The sequence below is a fragment of the Salmo salar genome, chromosome ssa12 (genome assembly GCF_905237065.1).
Source record: "Salmo salar chromosome ssa12, Ssal_v3.1, whole genome shotgun sequence".
Taxonomy (NCBI): domain Eukaryota; kingdom Metazoa; phylum Chordata; class Actinopteri; order Salmoniformes; family Salmonidae; genus Salmo; species Salmo salar.
Genome location: NC_059453.1, coordinates 17868463 through 17882296, shown reverse-complemented (window position 1 = coordinate 17882296; position 13834 = coordinate 17868463). Strand labels below are relative to the sequence as shown.

The 13834-nt window shown below is 45.9% G+C and overlaps 2 protein-coding genes across 2 annotated transcripts in view; one reads left to right on the top strand and one right to left on the bottom strand.

Annotated features, from left to right (window-relative positions):
• The first annotated feature begins 1068 nt into the window (after positions 1-1068).
• LOC106564367 (aspartate aminotransferase, cytoplasmic) lies at positions 1069-10769 on the top strand. The gene is made up of 9 exons (XM_045690924.1): positions 1069-1344; positions 3991-4172; positions 4945-5068; positions 5411-5523; positions 6653-6757; positions 7690-7840; positions 8150-8315; positions 9116-9258; positions 9732-10769. The coding sequence occupies exons 1-9, from the start codon at positions 1236-1238 to the stop codon at positions 9869-9871; spliced, it is 1233 nt and encodes a 410-aa protein (XP_045546880.1). The 5' UTR covers positions 1069-1235; the 3' UTR covers positions 9872-10769.
• A 1378-nt stretch (positions 10770-12147) lies between these two features.
• LOC106591176 (metal transporter CNNM1) overlaps positions 12148-13834 on the bottom strand; it is a 21427-nt gene continuing 19740 nt past the window's right edge. Inside the window, exon 10 of the mRNA XM_045690923.1 lies at positions 12148-13487. Within this exon, the coding sequence (XP_045546879.1) occupies positions 13408-13487 (80 nt within the window). The 3' untranslated portion in view covers positions 12148-13407. The remainder of the gene's footprint in view (positions 13488-13834) is intronic.

Below are 13834 nucleotides of genomic sequence, written 5' to 3'. Positions count from 1 at the left end.
GAACTATGTTTACTCATTATGCTATTTATTTTGATGTAATTTAATCTTTATGAATCTATTCATAATCTCCTGTATAGTCACTTGCAGACAGTGGCTAATTTGCTCTCGGGACTGAAGCCACAATTATGATATTTTCCTAAAATGTCAGATACAATATGTTTGATAAAGTACAGTAGCTAAAATAAATATCAACATACAGCATCTAAAATTATATCCAGTTGCTTTGATATCACCTGTTCAAACAACCTAATAATTTCCATGTGCACAGCCATACAGCTGCACAAGCCCTTGGCCTTTCAGATGCTTGGCTCTCATTGGCTGTCTCGCAGCCCCGGTCAGTATTCCATGCTATCTCATTGGTCATTGGGTTGACGCCCGTTCCAGACATTGGTTCCAGCTTGCCTTGTAGACCTCCGTTCCGCCAGAAAGAATAAGCAATACTTAGCAAGAATTAGACCGTTACCTCGGCTTTTTCCTAAATAAATGTCCTGCAATGAAGATCGTGAAAAATATGATAAATTCGTAACATGTTATGAGGAAATGTTAGCAGACTTCAAATTTAGTTTAACAATATGGAAAAATCAATAAAGTGAATCGCCTTTATAGCACAAATGATATTATAGCGTTGACATGATTGTTTACAGCAAGTAATTATTACTAGATAGTTATCATGGTAACAACAGTAATACAAATAACAAAACATTATTTATAATGCTACTATTAATAACAATATTAATAATATTATTATAATAATTACAATAATCAACTTCAGAAAATACTTTTAAATCCCATTGTTAATTAGCGCATTCGTATTGCACGAAGTTCAGTACGTTTTTCACATTGGACATACTGCACCGTAGTACACAATTACCTGTACAGTAAAAAGGAGCAGGACGCCCCTCTGGGTGTAAACTCTGTAGATTTGGAAAATAGAAGTCTGAGTAAAATGGACCCCCCCTTTCACTGCAACACAACGTACAGTGCAATAAATGATATGAGAACACACACAAAACAATTGGTGACCATTTAGGATTCAGGGTGGGACTTTTATTCTGAAGGATTCCAAAAATCCGTGACCCGGACGGACTTAGTTATTCTTTCCTGTTTCACAGCGGCACCTTGTAGTGCGTTGAAGGTGAAGCTCGCCTGTCTCTCCGCTGCAGCCTACCGGTGAGGTACTGAACAAGAACGACTCTCTCCCCTTCTCCTGCTCTGTACCGGGATCCGTTATAATCATGTCTATATTCGCCGAAGTACCTCAAGCCCCTCCAGTGGCCGTTTTTAAACTGACTGCCGATTTCAGAGAGGACACTCACGCGCAGAAGGTGAATTTGGGAGTCGGAGGTAAGAAAGAGAAGCTCCAACAAGCTATGCTCACTTACGTTTAGAATTTGCAACACAGACGGGTAAACTGCTTTGACCACGGGCACTAGTTTGAGTAACATGACATTAGAATGCTTGCCAACTAACATGGCTTTGACCTTCCTCGTTAGCATGCAGGCTAACAGAGTAGTCGAAGTTTGACAGCAAGCGCATATCAGCTATAGTTTTCTGCTAATACAGGGGCAACTAGCTAGTATCTATCATGATTTACATGTTATGCTTTGCAGTATGAAAGCATTTATAAAACGCTGCTCATTCTGGAGTTTGACATTTGGTGGACACTGGGAAGCAATGTGACCTCACGATTGATTCTACGAGAACCCGTGCGGTCCATACAGAACAGATCAGGCAGTCCGCAATAGAAGCGTATTATAAACTAAACTTTAGTTCGAACTCAGTCATCATATGACTGGTGACGTGGGGTGACACACCTTCCAAAAGGTCTGTGGTCATTCCTAAACATTGTAGATGATGAGGTCTGAATACCATTGTAGATGAGGTCTGAATACCACTGCCATATAATTAGGAATTGAATCTCTATGACCAGTGGGCTCTGTAGCTGATGGAAAGAAAATAATTTCTGGATGCAGTACAGAACAGGTAGTTATGCGTGTGTTGGGTTTGGAATAGATCACTCTGCCTTCACTACTAGGTTATATTGTCATCCCTTCCAGTTCTTCCAATGCCAAGGCTGTAGGGAATACATGATTGTATTTCCTCACTCACTGTTTCAACCTGTTCCCCAAACCACGCTCTGTTAAATTCACAAAGACGGACACAGACAGGTGAACAACGGTTCTGACTAGAGGGAGAACAGCAGGGATCATCAACTAGATTCTACACCGGGACCATTGTTTTTCCTGAGCCGATGGTGGAACATAATTACAAGTCATTTGTAGACGGCAAGAAGCCCAAACAGATATAATATTTGACTAGAACATAATCACGTATTTGCATATGATCACATATTTCACTATTGTGCGTGGGAATACTTTGGAACAGATTTCCAAAATCATTTGGAGCTAGGTCCCCCCCCCCCCAAAAACAAATGACCCAGTTGGGGAACCTAGGAGTACAGCTACGACTGGAAGTTACTTTTTCATAGCAGATAAGGAGAGTTTACTCAGCAGGGTGGGGAAATGTACGTAGCAGGTTAGAAGACTTAGGTTAGGAAAAGGGATGGGGTTAACTCAACCTGCTAGGAAAAGGGATGGGGTTAACTCAACCTGCTAGGAAAAGGGATGGGGTTAACTCAACCTGCTAGGAAAAGGGATGGGGTTAACTCAACCTGCTAGGAAAAGGGATGGGGTTAACTCAACCTGCTAGGAAAAGGGATGGGGTTAACTCAACCTGCTAGGAAAAGTCACTTCTGGTCTTACTCCCTCGGTAGTAGCTACAGAACCTAGAGCCAAGGGCCTCATAACACAACACCACACTGGACTCCTGGGAAAATATCGACTGGTTGTTGTTGGCAGTGAGAGACAGATGCTAGTAGAAACCAGGTGTGTTGTGGAACTATTATAATAAAACTAGTTGGGCTTGTCTGGTGACCTTGATGAATCAGTATTTGGTATGTTAATGAACTGCAGGAAGGGGAAAAAAACAACAATGAAAGTAGGTTCTAACCAGCTGGCCTACATGTCTGTAGTTTCCCCTTAGTCTAAACCAGGGCTACACCAGCCAGCGAGGCTAGCTATTTGTTGTGAACTTTGGTAACTGAATATCAACGGCTGTAATTTGATCCTCAATGGTAGAGCGCACTGGCCTGGACTGACAAGGAGAGAAATTGGAAGGCTTTCCTTAGAGAGGGAAATGAAGCTCCTCGGAAGTCACATGTACAGGATTGTGTGTGCGCGCGCACACACACACACTTATTGTTCAGGCCAGGGTGACCTCCAGCAGAGCAGGGTGTGACCGCAGACTGCATGAAGTGAACATACTGCTGCACTATGGCTGCAGCCTGCTACTGGTAATTATGAAAGGTTGTTTTGGTGTCAACCATCAACATTTTGAAGTAGGCTTATTATAACTAGGCTATTGTACTCTCTGTAATACTTGTTTTTGTCTCTCCAGCCTACAGTAAATGACTGCCTGGTGCCTGCTATTGGTCCTGCCTACGCAGGCTAGCTGACAGACAGACAGGCAGGCTGACAGACAGACAGACAGGCAGGCAGGCTGACAGACAGACAGGCAGGCTGACAGACAGGCAGGCTGACAGGCAGGCTAACAGACAGGCAGGCTGACAGACAGACAGACAGACAGACAGACAGACAGACATGTACAGTGTGTATTATAAAACATTTTATTTAACTAGGCAAGTCAGTTAAGAACAAATTCTTAATTACAGTGACAACCTACCCCAGCCAAACCCTAACCCGGATGATGCTGGGCCAGTTGTGTGCCGTTCTATGGTACTCCCAATCCCGGCCGGTTGTGATACAGCCTGGAATCGAACCAGGGTCTGTAGTGACGCATCTCAGTGCGAGAGGCAGTGCCTTAGACCGCTGCGCCACTCTGGAGCCCTGTATACAGATGACAGTCTACCATGGGTCCTGCCTAGATAGAGAGTTAGATACAGTATATAATGTCTCTCTCTCTCTCTCTCAGCCTACCGTACAGATGACTGTCTACCATGGGTCCTGCCCGTAGTGAAGAAGGTAGAGAAGATGATAGTGGAGGACAGCAGTCTGAACCACGAGTATCTTCCCATCCTGGGTCTCCCTGAGCTCCGCTCTGCTGCCTCCAAGGTGGCCCTGGGCGATGACAGCCCCGCCATCAAGGACGGGAGGGTAGGTAGGAGGGAGGGACACGTCTATATACATAGACACATACCAGAGTTGGGAAGAATTGAATTGAGAATGCCTCATAAATTGCCATAAAATGATTGAATTGAAGTCGTAAAGAGAATACAGAATTACAATTTTATTTAAAGGAAATAGAATTGAGTGAAATTCTATTAATTTCAAATGGCTATTCTATATTAGGTGTCGTCTATACAAGTACACATCTTACGTGGTTATATACATGCATATAAAACAATCAATTTTCAGGACAACATCTTAAAATGTATCATCAAAGAAAACGAAACCTGTATGTGAAGATTCAATGTTGTTATATTTTATTAATCACTTACATTTTGTTAAATATGGGGGAAATACTACATTTCCCAGCATTACTTCAACCCTCAAGTTGACCCTGAGGCCTTCAAAAAGAAGCCAAACAAATGAAATGGTTGGTGGAAATGTAATGGGCTATTCTAAGCACTGAGGTTAAAGAGTTGATGAACATTGTTTCCAGGGAAAAGTGATATATTATTTGGTATCTGGAAGTGTGACCTGTCAGATTCAATATAACTCATGTTCCATGACTCAGTCGAATTTCTCTGAATTGCACTGAATTAAATTCTACTTCCTGTAACTCAAATTCTACATCGTGGGGTGGACGTCAACACACACACAAACACACACACATCCTGGGGGATGAGTAGTAGGGAGCAGTAGGACTGGGAAACACACAGTCCTTTGCCTTGCCCAAATGTTGACGTTTTCTCTCTCTTTCCAGGTGGGAGCGGTCCAGGCATTGGGAGGTACCGGTGCGTTGAGGATCGGGGCGGAGTTTCTGAGGCGCTGGTACAACGGCACCAACAACACGGCCACGCCCGTCTACGTCTCCGCGCCAACCTGGGGTCAGTGGGCAGAGCTACAACCAACTCATTTACATGGAATTTGTTTAGCCAGGATTTTCCAGGGAGTCCTGGGTTCCATAGAACCTATAAGGACTGTTTAGATAACAAGATAACCAATAAGGACCGTTTAGATAACCAGATAACCAATAAGGACCGTTTAGATAACCAGATAACCAATAAGGACCGTTTAGATAACTGAGACACAGCAGCAGATGCACAATAAACACATTCTACTTCTATTGAGTCATCATCCCCCTAAGAGCACAACATACTGAACAAATACCCTCTTCTCCACCACCTCCTCCTCCTCGCCATCTTTCTCCTTCTTCTCTCCCCCTATAGAGAACCACAATGCAGTGTTTTCTGATGCTGGGTTTAAAGATATCCGCCCCTACCACTACTGGGATGGTGCAAAGAAAGGCCTGGACGTGACTGGTATAATGGATGACCTGGAGGTGAGAGGGGGATGGAGAGGGAGGGAGGGAGGGGGATGGATGGAGAGAGAGGGAGGGAGGGGGGATGGAGAGAGAGGGAGGGAGGGGGATGGAGAGAGAGGGAGGGAGGGGGATGGAGAGAGAGGGAGGGAGGGGGATGGAGAGAGAGGGAGGGAGGGGGATGGAGAGAGAGGGAGGGAGGGGGATGGAGAGAGAGGGAGGGAGGGGGATGGAGAGAGAGAGAGAGGGGGGATGGAGAGAGAGAGAGAGAGGGGAGGGAGGGGGATGGAGAGAGAGGGAGGGAGGGGGATGGAGAGAGAGAGAGAGAGGGAGGGAGGGAGGGGGATGGAGAGAGAGGGAGGGAGGGGGATGGAGAGAGAGGGAGGGAGGGGGATGGAGAGGGAGGGAGGGAGGGGGATGGAGAGAGAGGGAGGGAGGGAGGGGGATGGAGAGAGAGGGAGGGAGGGGGATGCAGAGAGAGGGAGGGAGGGGGATGGAGAGAGAGGGAGGGAGGGGGATGGAGAGAGAGAGAGGGAGGGAGGGGGATGCAGAGAGAGGGAGGGAGGGGGATGGAGAGAGAGGGAGGGAGGGGATGGAGAGAGAGGGAGGGAGGGGGATGCAGAGAGAGGGAGGGAGGGGGATGCAGAGAGAGGGAGGGAGGGGGATGCAGAGAGAGGGAGGGAGGGGGATGGAGAGAGAGGGAGGGAGGGGGATGCAGAGAGAGGGAGGGAGGGGGATGCAGAGAGAGGGAGGGAGGGGGATGCAGAGAGAGGGAGGGAGGGGGATGCAGAGAGAGGGAGGGAGGGGGATGGAGAGAGAGAGAGGGAGGGGGATGGAGAGAGAGGGAGGGAGGGGTAAGGAGGGAGGGAGGGAGGGTGGGTGAGGGACTTGAGTTAGAGTGACATCATGCATGATTTAGGCTACAACAAGCTGTGAATGAGCGTCTTGCATTAATATTTCAGTTTGGTTTTCAGTTGTGTATCAAAACAACTAGTAATACTGCAGACTGTTTTGCCATCAGCCCCGTTCAGGCTAACATTTGACTACTCAAAATCATTTTCATGAGATTACTTGAACGCAGACAATCTTTCAAATGCACATCCCTAATCCTGTTGTTGATAATTGATGTGGGTGTGTGTTATTTTGTCAGAATGCTCCAGAACACTCTATCTTTGTGCTTCATGCCTGTGCCCACAACCCCACGGGGACAGACCCCACGCCTGACGAATGGAAGACGATCGCTGAGGTCATGAAGGTGAGACAGGGGAGACAGCAGGAATGTATTCACTAGGAACCAAACGGAACCAAACGGGTACGGACCTACCTGAATTTGTTCAATAGAAACTCTAGTTTTCATTGCAAAAAGTTTTCCATTTGGATGAAATAGTTTCTGTTCTGCGACTAATGAATACTCCCCAGGGGAACGGACATCTCATCATCCCAACCATTATCCATCTGGCTCCTTTATATTTTGGGGTAACTTTTTGTTTTTCCTTTCTTCCCTTTCAATTCTCTCTCTTTCCCTTCTCCTCCCTCCTCTCTCTGTGTCCCTTCTCCTCCCTCCTCTCTCTGTGTCCCTTCTCCTCCCTCCTCTCTCTGTGTCCCTTCTCCTCCCTCCTCTCTCTGTGTCCCTTCTCCTCCCTCCTCTCTCTGTGTCCCTTCTCCTCCCTCCTCTCTCTGTGTCCCTTCTCCTCCCTCCTCTCTCTGTGTCCCTTCTCCTCCCTCCTCTCTCTGTGTCCCTTCTCCTCCCTCCTCTCTCTGTGTCCCTTCTCCTCCCTCCTCTCTCTGTGTCCCTTCTCCTCCCTCCTCTCTCTGTGTCCCTTCTCCTCCCTCCTCTCTCTGTGTCCCTTCTCCTCCCTCCTCTCTCTGTGTCCCTTCTCCTCCCTCCTCTCTCTGTGTCCCTTCTCCTCCCTCCTCTCTCTGTGTCCCTTCTCCTCCCTCCTCTCTCTGTGTCCCTTCTCCTCCCTCCTCTCTCTGTGTCCCTTCTCCTCCCTCCTCTCTCTGTGTCCCTTCTCCTCCCTCCTCTCTCTGTGTCCCTTCTCCTCCCTCCTCTCTCTGTGTCCCTTCTCCTCCCTCCTCTCTCTGTGTCCCTTCTCCTCCCTCCTCTCTCTGTGTCCCTTCTCCTCCCTCCTCTCTCTGTGTCCCTTCTCCTCCCTCCTCTCTCTGTGTCCCTTCTCCTCCCTCCAGAGGAGAAAGCTGTTTGTGTTCTTTGACTCAGCCTACCAGGGTTTTGCATCAGGCAGTCTGGATAAAGATGCCTGGGCCATCCGCTACTTTGTCTCTGAAGGATTTGAGCTGCTCTGTGCCCAGTCCTTCTCCAAGAACTTTGGCCTCTACAGTGAGTCTATAGACAGACACGTACATCCTGGTCCTCTGTGTCTCCGGTGGTAGAGCATGGTGCTTGTAACGCCAGGATAGTGGGTTCAATTCCCGGGACCACCCATATGTAAAATGGATTAAAATGTCTGTTAAATGGCATATATTATACATGGACACAAACATGTAACACACACACACACACACACACACACACACACACACAGTCTGCGGCTGTGGTCCAATGGCCACATTTCAGAGTTTTTGCTTACATTTTTCCTCTCGAACTCTCTGTGACGCTAATCGTCCATTTTGTTCCTTCCCCCTCCAGATGAGCGTGTTGGTAACCTGACGGTAGTGGCCCAGGATAAAGACAACCTGACCCGTGTTCTGTCCCAGATGGAGAAGATCGTCAGGACCACCTGGTCCAACCCTCCCTCCCAGGGGGCGCGCATCGTAGCCATCACACTCAACAACCCCGATCTGTTCATAGAATGGTACGGTCAAAAATATAACCCTTTACACTCAACAACCCCGATCTGTTCATGGAATGGTACGGTCAAAAATATAACCCTTTACACTCAACAACCCCGATCTGTTCACTGAATGGTACGGTCCAACAACACGGCCTGCTAAGTTAACCCTGAGGAGTTCACTGAATGGTACAGTCCAACAGCATGGCCTGCTAAGTTAACCCTGAGGAGTTCACTGAATGGTACAGTCCAAGTTTTGACAACTGCTCCATTGTTGTACATGAATAACTGTGCTTCCTTATTGGGGATTGTTGTACATTAATAACTGTGCTTCCTTATTGGGGATTGTTGTACATTAATAACTGTGCTTCCTTATTGGGGATTGTTGTACATTAATAACTCTGCTTCCTTATTGGGGATTGTTGTACATTAATAACTGTGCTTCCTTATTGGGGATTGTTGTACATGAATAACTGTGCTTCCTTATTGGGGATTGTTGTACATGAATAACTGTGCTTCCTTATTGGGGATTGTTGTACATTAATAACTGTGCTTCCTTATTGGGGATTGTTGTACATTAATAACTGTGCTTCCTTATTGGGGATTGTTGTACATGAATAACTGTGCTTCCTTATTGGGGATTGTTGTAAGCCACGTTCTGTTGGTGGCAGATTTGTTTTAAGACTGCCGTTCCCATTCAGATCAGTGATATAGAGTGTTGAAGCTGTTCCACTTCCCGTGGGCTGTAGGAAGGGTAATGTCCTGTTGAGACCAGCTGAAGGCTAAACTAACCAACTCTCTCTCTCTCTCTCTCTCTCCTGTAGGAAGGGTAATGTAAAGACCATGGCTGATCGTGTATTGTTGATGAGAGACCAGCTGAAGGCTAAGCTCATTGCTCTGGGGACGCCTGGCACCTGGGACCACATCACCCAGCAGATCGGCATGTTCAGCTTCACCGGACTCAACCGTAAGAGTTTCCCCAACACACAGACATGTACGCAGGCACATCCAAGCACACCGGTCATAATCTGTGCACATGTAGTTACACTTTTGACCGGGTGTTTTTTTTTGGGGGCTAAAATATGAAACGGTGTCCTGGGCATTATGAGACTGGCGCTTGTTCCAGACTGCGTTTTTAATGGAAGTTTCCCAGTAAGTTACAGAGCTCAACTACACACACAGATCCTCACACACGGATACAATTCTACAACTATTTTTCCTCTCTCTCTCTCTCTCTCCCTACAGTCTACAGCTAAGCAGATTGATTACATGATCAACACACAGTTGACTGTCATTTTAATAACATTCTCCCTCTCTTCCTCCCTCTCTTCCTCCCTCTCTTTCCTCCCTCCCTCTCTCCCTCCCTCTCTCCCTCCCTCTCTTTCCTCCCTCCCTCTCTCCCTCCCTCTCTTCCTCCCTCCCTCTCCTTCCTCCCTACAGCTAAGCAGGTGCAGTACATGATTAAGGAGAAGCATGTCTACCTGATGGCCAGCGGTCGTATCAACATGTGTGGTCTCACCTCCAAGAACATCGACTATGTCGCAGAGTCCATCCACGAGACAGTGTCCAAGGTCCAGTAAGGCCCCGCCCTCCACATCCAGCTACTTCCTGCTTCCTGTCCACCACAGGAAGTACTGTTAACTGTCACATGTGGTCTCGTCAAGCACCCCCTTCTGTGACAACACATCCTTTCTCTATAAGCAGCGCTCTAACCATCTATTGGTTGTAAAATGGAGAAGAGCGATGATATGACACGTGTTCACAACAATCAATGTTAATGATCAACAGTATAACTGGTGTCTGTCCATCTTCTCTCCTCCTCAGATTACTGAGCCATCTTTAAACAATCTGAACGCAGACCTCTAGTCCAAGTATATCACTCTGCTGGCCATCGTTATGTTGCCTTTTTATTTATTTTATTGTGCCATTTCCGGTTTTGAAAATGTATAAAAGATGACTGTGTGCACTTTGTTTTTTAAGAAATGTTTCAGAACACTTGAAAGTGAAGCAATGCCAGAAGTTGACTGAAAAGTTTGTGTAAAATGAATTGTGTGATTCTGTGTTCTACATACGAGCCCCCAGACCGATCTACAGACAACCACAATGCTTCTGAACGTGTTTTATATGCAACTGGTTCCTTTTCTAAACATTTGAGCAGCTATATGCAGATATGTCCTATAGGAAAAGCACATACCACTACTGTGGTAATAGTTGAACCACTTAAACCTCTGTGGCTTAGTTTCCGTGTCAGGCATGTACTTGGTGTGATAAAACACTCCTGTTCATGATAATGCTGCTTATGAAGGATTGTTAATCTCCGCCTTTAACGGTTCTGTATTTGTTGTGATGTTTTGTTGACTGTACACCTACGGTTGGTCTTCCAACACACAGCCGCACGTCATTGGATCGCCATGGTTATATTGACATCCTGTATGTACATTCATACAGCTAATAATAAATGATGAATCGTGTACTAAACTGAATGTAATTTCTCCTTTTTTCCTCTACCTGTGTACATGGCTGTTTTTAATATAGTTTTAAACTCTGCCAACGAACGGTGAAAAGCACCGGTCGGCTGACTGATCGACCTACTGCCTCTGACCACAGAATATCAGCCGCCGTTTTCCGTTTTCATTTCCAAAAAGATTCTCCGTGTTGAATTGCCACCGTTCATCAACATCCAGCAGGTCATTTACTGCGCACAGATGGGTTTTGGGTATTTTATTAGGTTTCCAATGACCTGTTGTGAAAGTAGCAGCTCCTCTTCCTGGGGTCCACTGTGGGACACTCAATCCCACAGTGGGGATGTTCCTTACGGTGCCATTTGTCCTTAAGACATTAGTAATAACTATGGCCCAGAGTTATTCCTAACCTGACAAGAAAAAACTCCGGGCCCTGCGTAATAACGGTCAGCAACTGGAATAAACAAAAACAGTATTGTTCAAAGTCTGAACACTAAAAGGTCAGACGGCTGAAACTTGTGAATCTTTTTAATTCTGTACATTTTTTAAATGCAAAACCCCTCGGATTTTTCCCCTGTTAAAATGCCCAGAGTAGTCATTTGAACATACTGTACCCATAAAGTCATTATAAACTCTAATATCTACAATACATCTCTCATATATGCATTTCTCTTCTATAAAAAGATATATCTCTGTATTACTTTCTGTGTAGGTGCCACTCTCTCCCCATACACCAGTGTTCTCCAGACCTGACGATCTGTCCAATTTATCCATTTCAATTTAGGACCATTTTTGAGACAAAAAGCACTTTAAAAATGCAGTGTGTTAAAATACCTCCATATAGACGTTGCTGACAAGCACTGATCTAGAATCAGCTTCCCCTCCCCAAATCCTAACCCTAACCATTGAGGTGAAAAACAAGAAAACTGACCTTAAATCAGTCTCATCCTACTCCAGTTAAAAACAGGGCCATTGTGTCTGAGAAGAGGATGAGGGTTCTGATTGGCTGTTGCCTCTACTCCCATGCAGCATAGTGAGTCAGCAATTTTTCTGTTTTCCAAGGAAGGATGCTCTTCTCTCCTCCTCCTCACTGACCAATGACAGTAGCCACAGAGCATCACTCCCCCTTTACCCTTTCTCTCCATCCTTCACGTTTCCCTTTTCACCCAGCCCCCCATCCTCTATGCCTCTCCTCCCCTCCCTCCTCTCTCTATCCCTCTCCCCCAAACCCTCCTCTCTATTTCTCTCCCCTAGCCATCCTCTCTCTATCCCTCTCCCTCTAGCCCCCCATCTTCTATGCCTCTCCTCCCTACCATTCTCTCTCTATCCCTCTCCCCTAGCCCTCCTCTCTCTATCCCTCTCCCCTTTATCCCCCTCCCTACTCTCTCTCCTCCCCCCACTGTGGTGCAGTGGCACGAACCTGAATCGGCACAAACCCAGTCAGAGCAGAGACACACCCCGTGGTCTTAATCCAGAGAGAGAGAGACACATGGGTCTTACGGTGTCAGATCAAATAAGAAATGTATTCTCTACAACAGATGTTTCCTAATGGCATATCCTACATTAGTACCGTCTTTTGGATGTGTCCCGCTCACAACTGTGTAAAAGTGTTTCAGTATTGCTCATATACATCATTTGGAAGAGACTGGTCCGTTCTCATACCCACCATTTGAGGGCGTTGTGATAACAGTTGGGCTGAGAGAATAGAGATCTACATGATGCTCAGCCAGTACTTTAAAACATGCAGACTGGAGATTTTCTCTTAGTAAGGCATTAAAACCCCAAACCATCTCATGTCCTTTTAAACCCCTTACACCACTATAGCATGAGTCCATGCTGACAAGTGAACCTCGGTGTGAATCCTAAATAGAATTTTCACTTAGTCTCCCATTGATATCAATGCATGAAAATCCACTCAAATGAAAGTTAGGATTCACCCCTTAGACAGTAGATAGGAAAGAGGATAGAAGAGAATAGTAATAAACATTCACTATCAAATAACACAAGTGATACAGCATCCATAAAAACGTCCTGAAGAAGGAATGGATGAGATCTTCATACATTTGCATGGTGAATATTCTTCTGTGCACTGATGATATCAACATAGTCTTTGGTTTCCTTGCCACAGCTCCAACAGGGCCAATTCAATTATTTTGTAAGGAGGGGGTGAATTAAATGTTGACAGTGGCATAAACCAAAATCCACCTCTCTTCTCCTGACGTTCTTCGTCTTCAAATCCATTAGCCACTTAGACATGAAACATTCAAGAAGAAAAAACCCCCAGGTTCAGGATGACATGGTAGCTTCCGTCCCGCTGGTTCAGTTAGTTCCTCCCATTTGGTGCTGTCTAAGATCAGAGACTGTGGGGGTGTCAGGGGGAGATGAGCTCTATCTTTTCTATGTGCTGTTATATCCTTCTGTTTCCCTTTAGAACGTCTGTTGGTTGTGACATCTGAGAGTGGTCAACTAGGGACCGGAACGTCTGACAAACGTTGCAGAAATGTCTGACAAACGATCAAAAAGAGGAAGAAAAAAGGCTGTTGATGATTGTGTGAGGGCCTGCAGTTAGTCCATATACACACACACACACACACACACACACACACACACACACACACACACACACACACACACACACACACACACACACACAGCTAGGTCTTGACCAGCGGCTGTTCTGATGTATCCTCAGGCGTCTTGTCTCCTTCCCGAGATTTTTTCCTCTTCTTGTGACCTGAGGAGAAATACATTTGCATTTAATTGAAAAACATATATACATGTAAAAAAATATATATACACTGCTCAAAAAAATAAAGGGAACACTTAAACAACACAATGTAACTCCAAGTCAATCACACTTCTGTGAAATCAAACTGTCCACTTAGGAAGCAACACTGATTGACAATACATTTCACATGCTGTTGTGCAAATGGAATAGACAACAGGTGGAAATTATAGGCAATTAGCAAGACACCCCCAATAAAGGAGTGGTTCTGCAGGTGGGGACCACAGACCACTTCTCAGTTCCTATGCTTCCTGGCTGATGTTTTGGTCACTTTTGAATGCTGGCGGTGCTTTCAC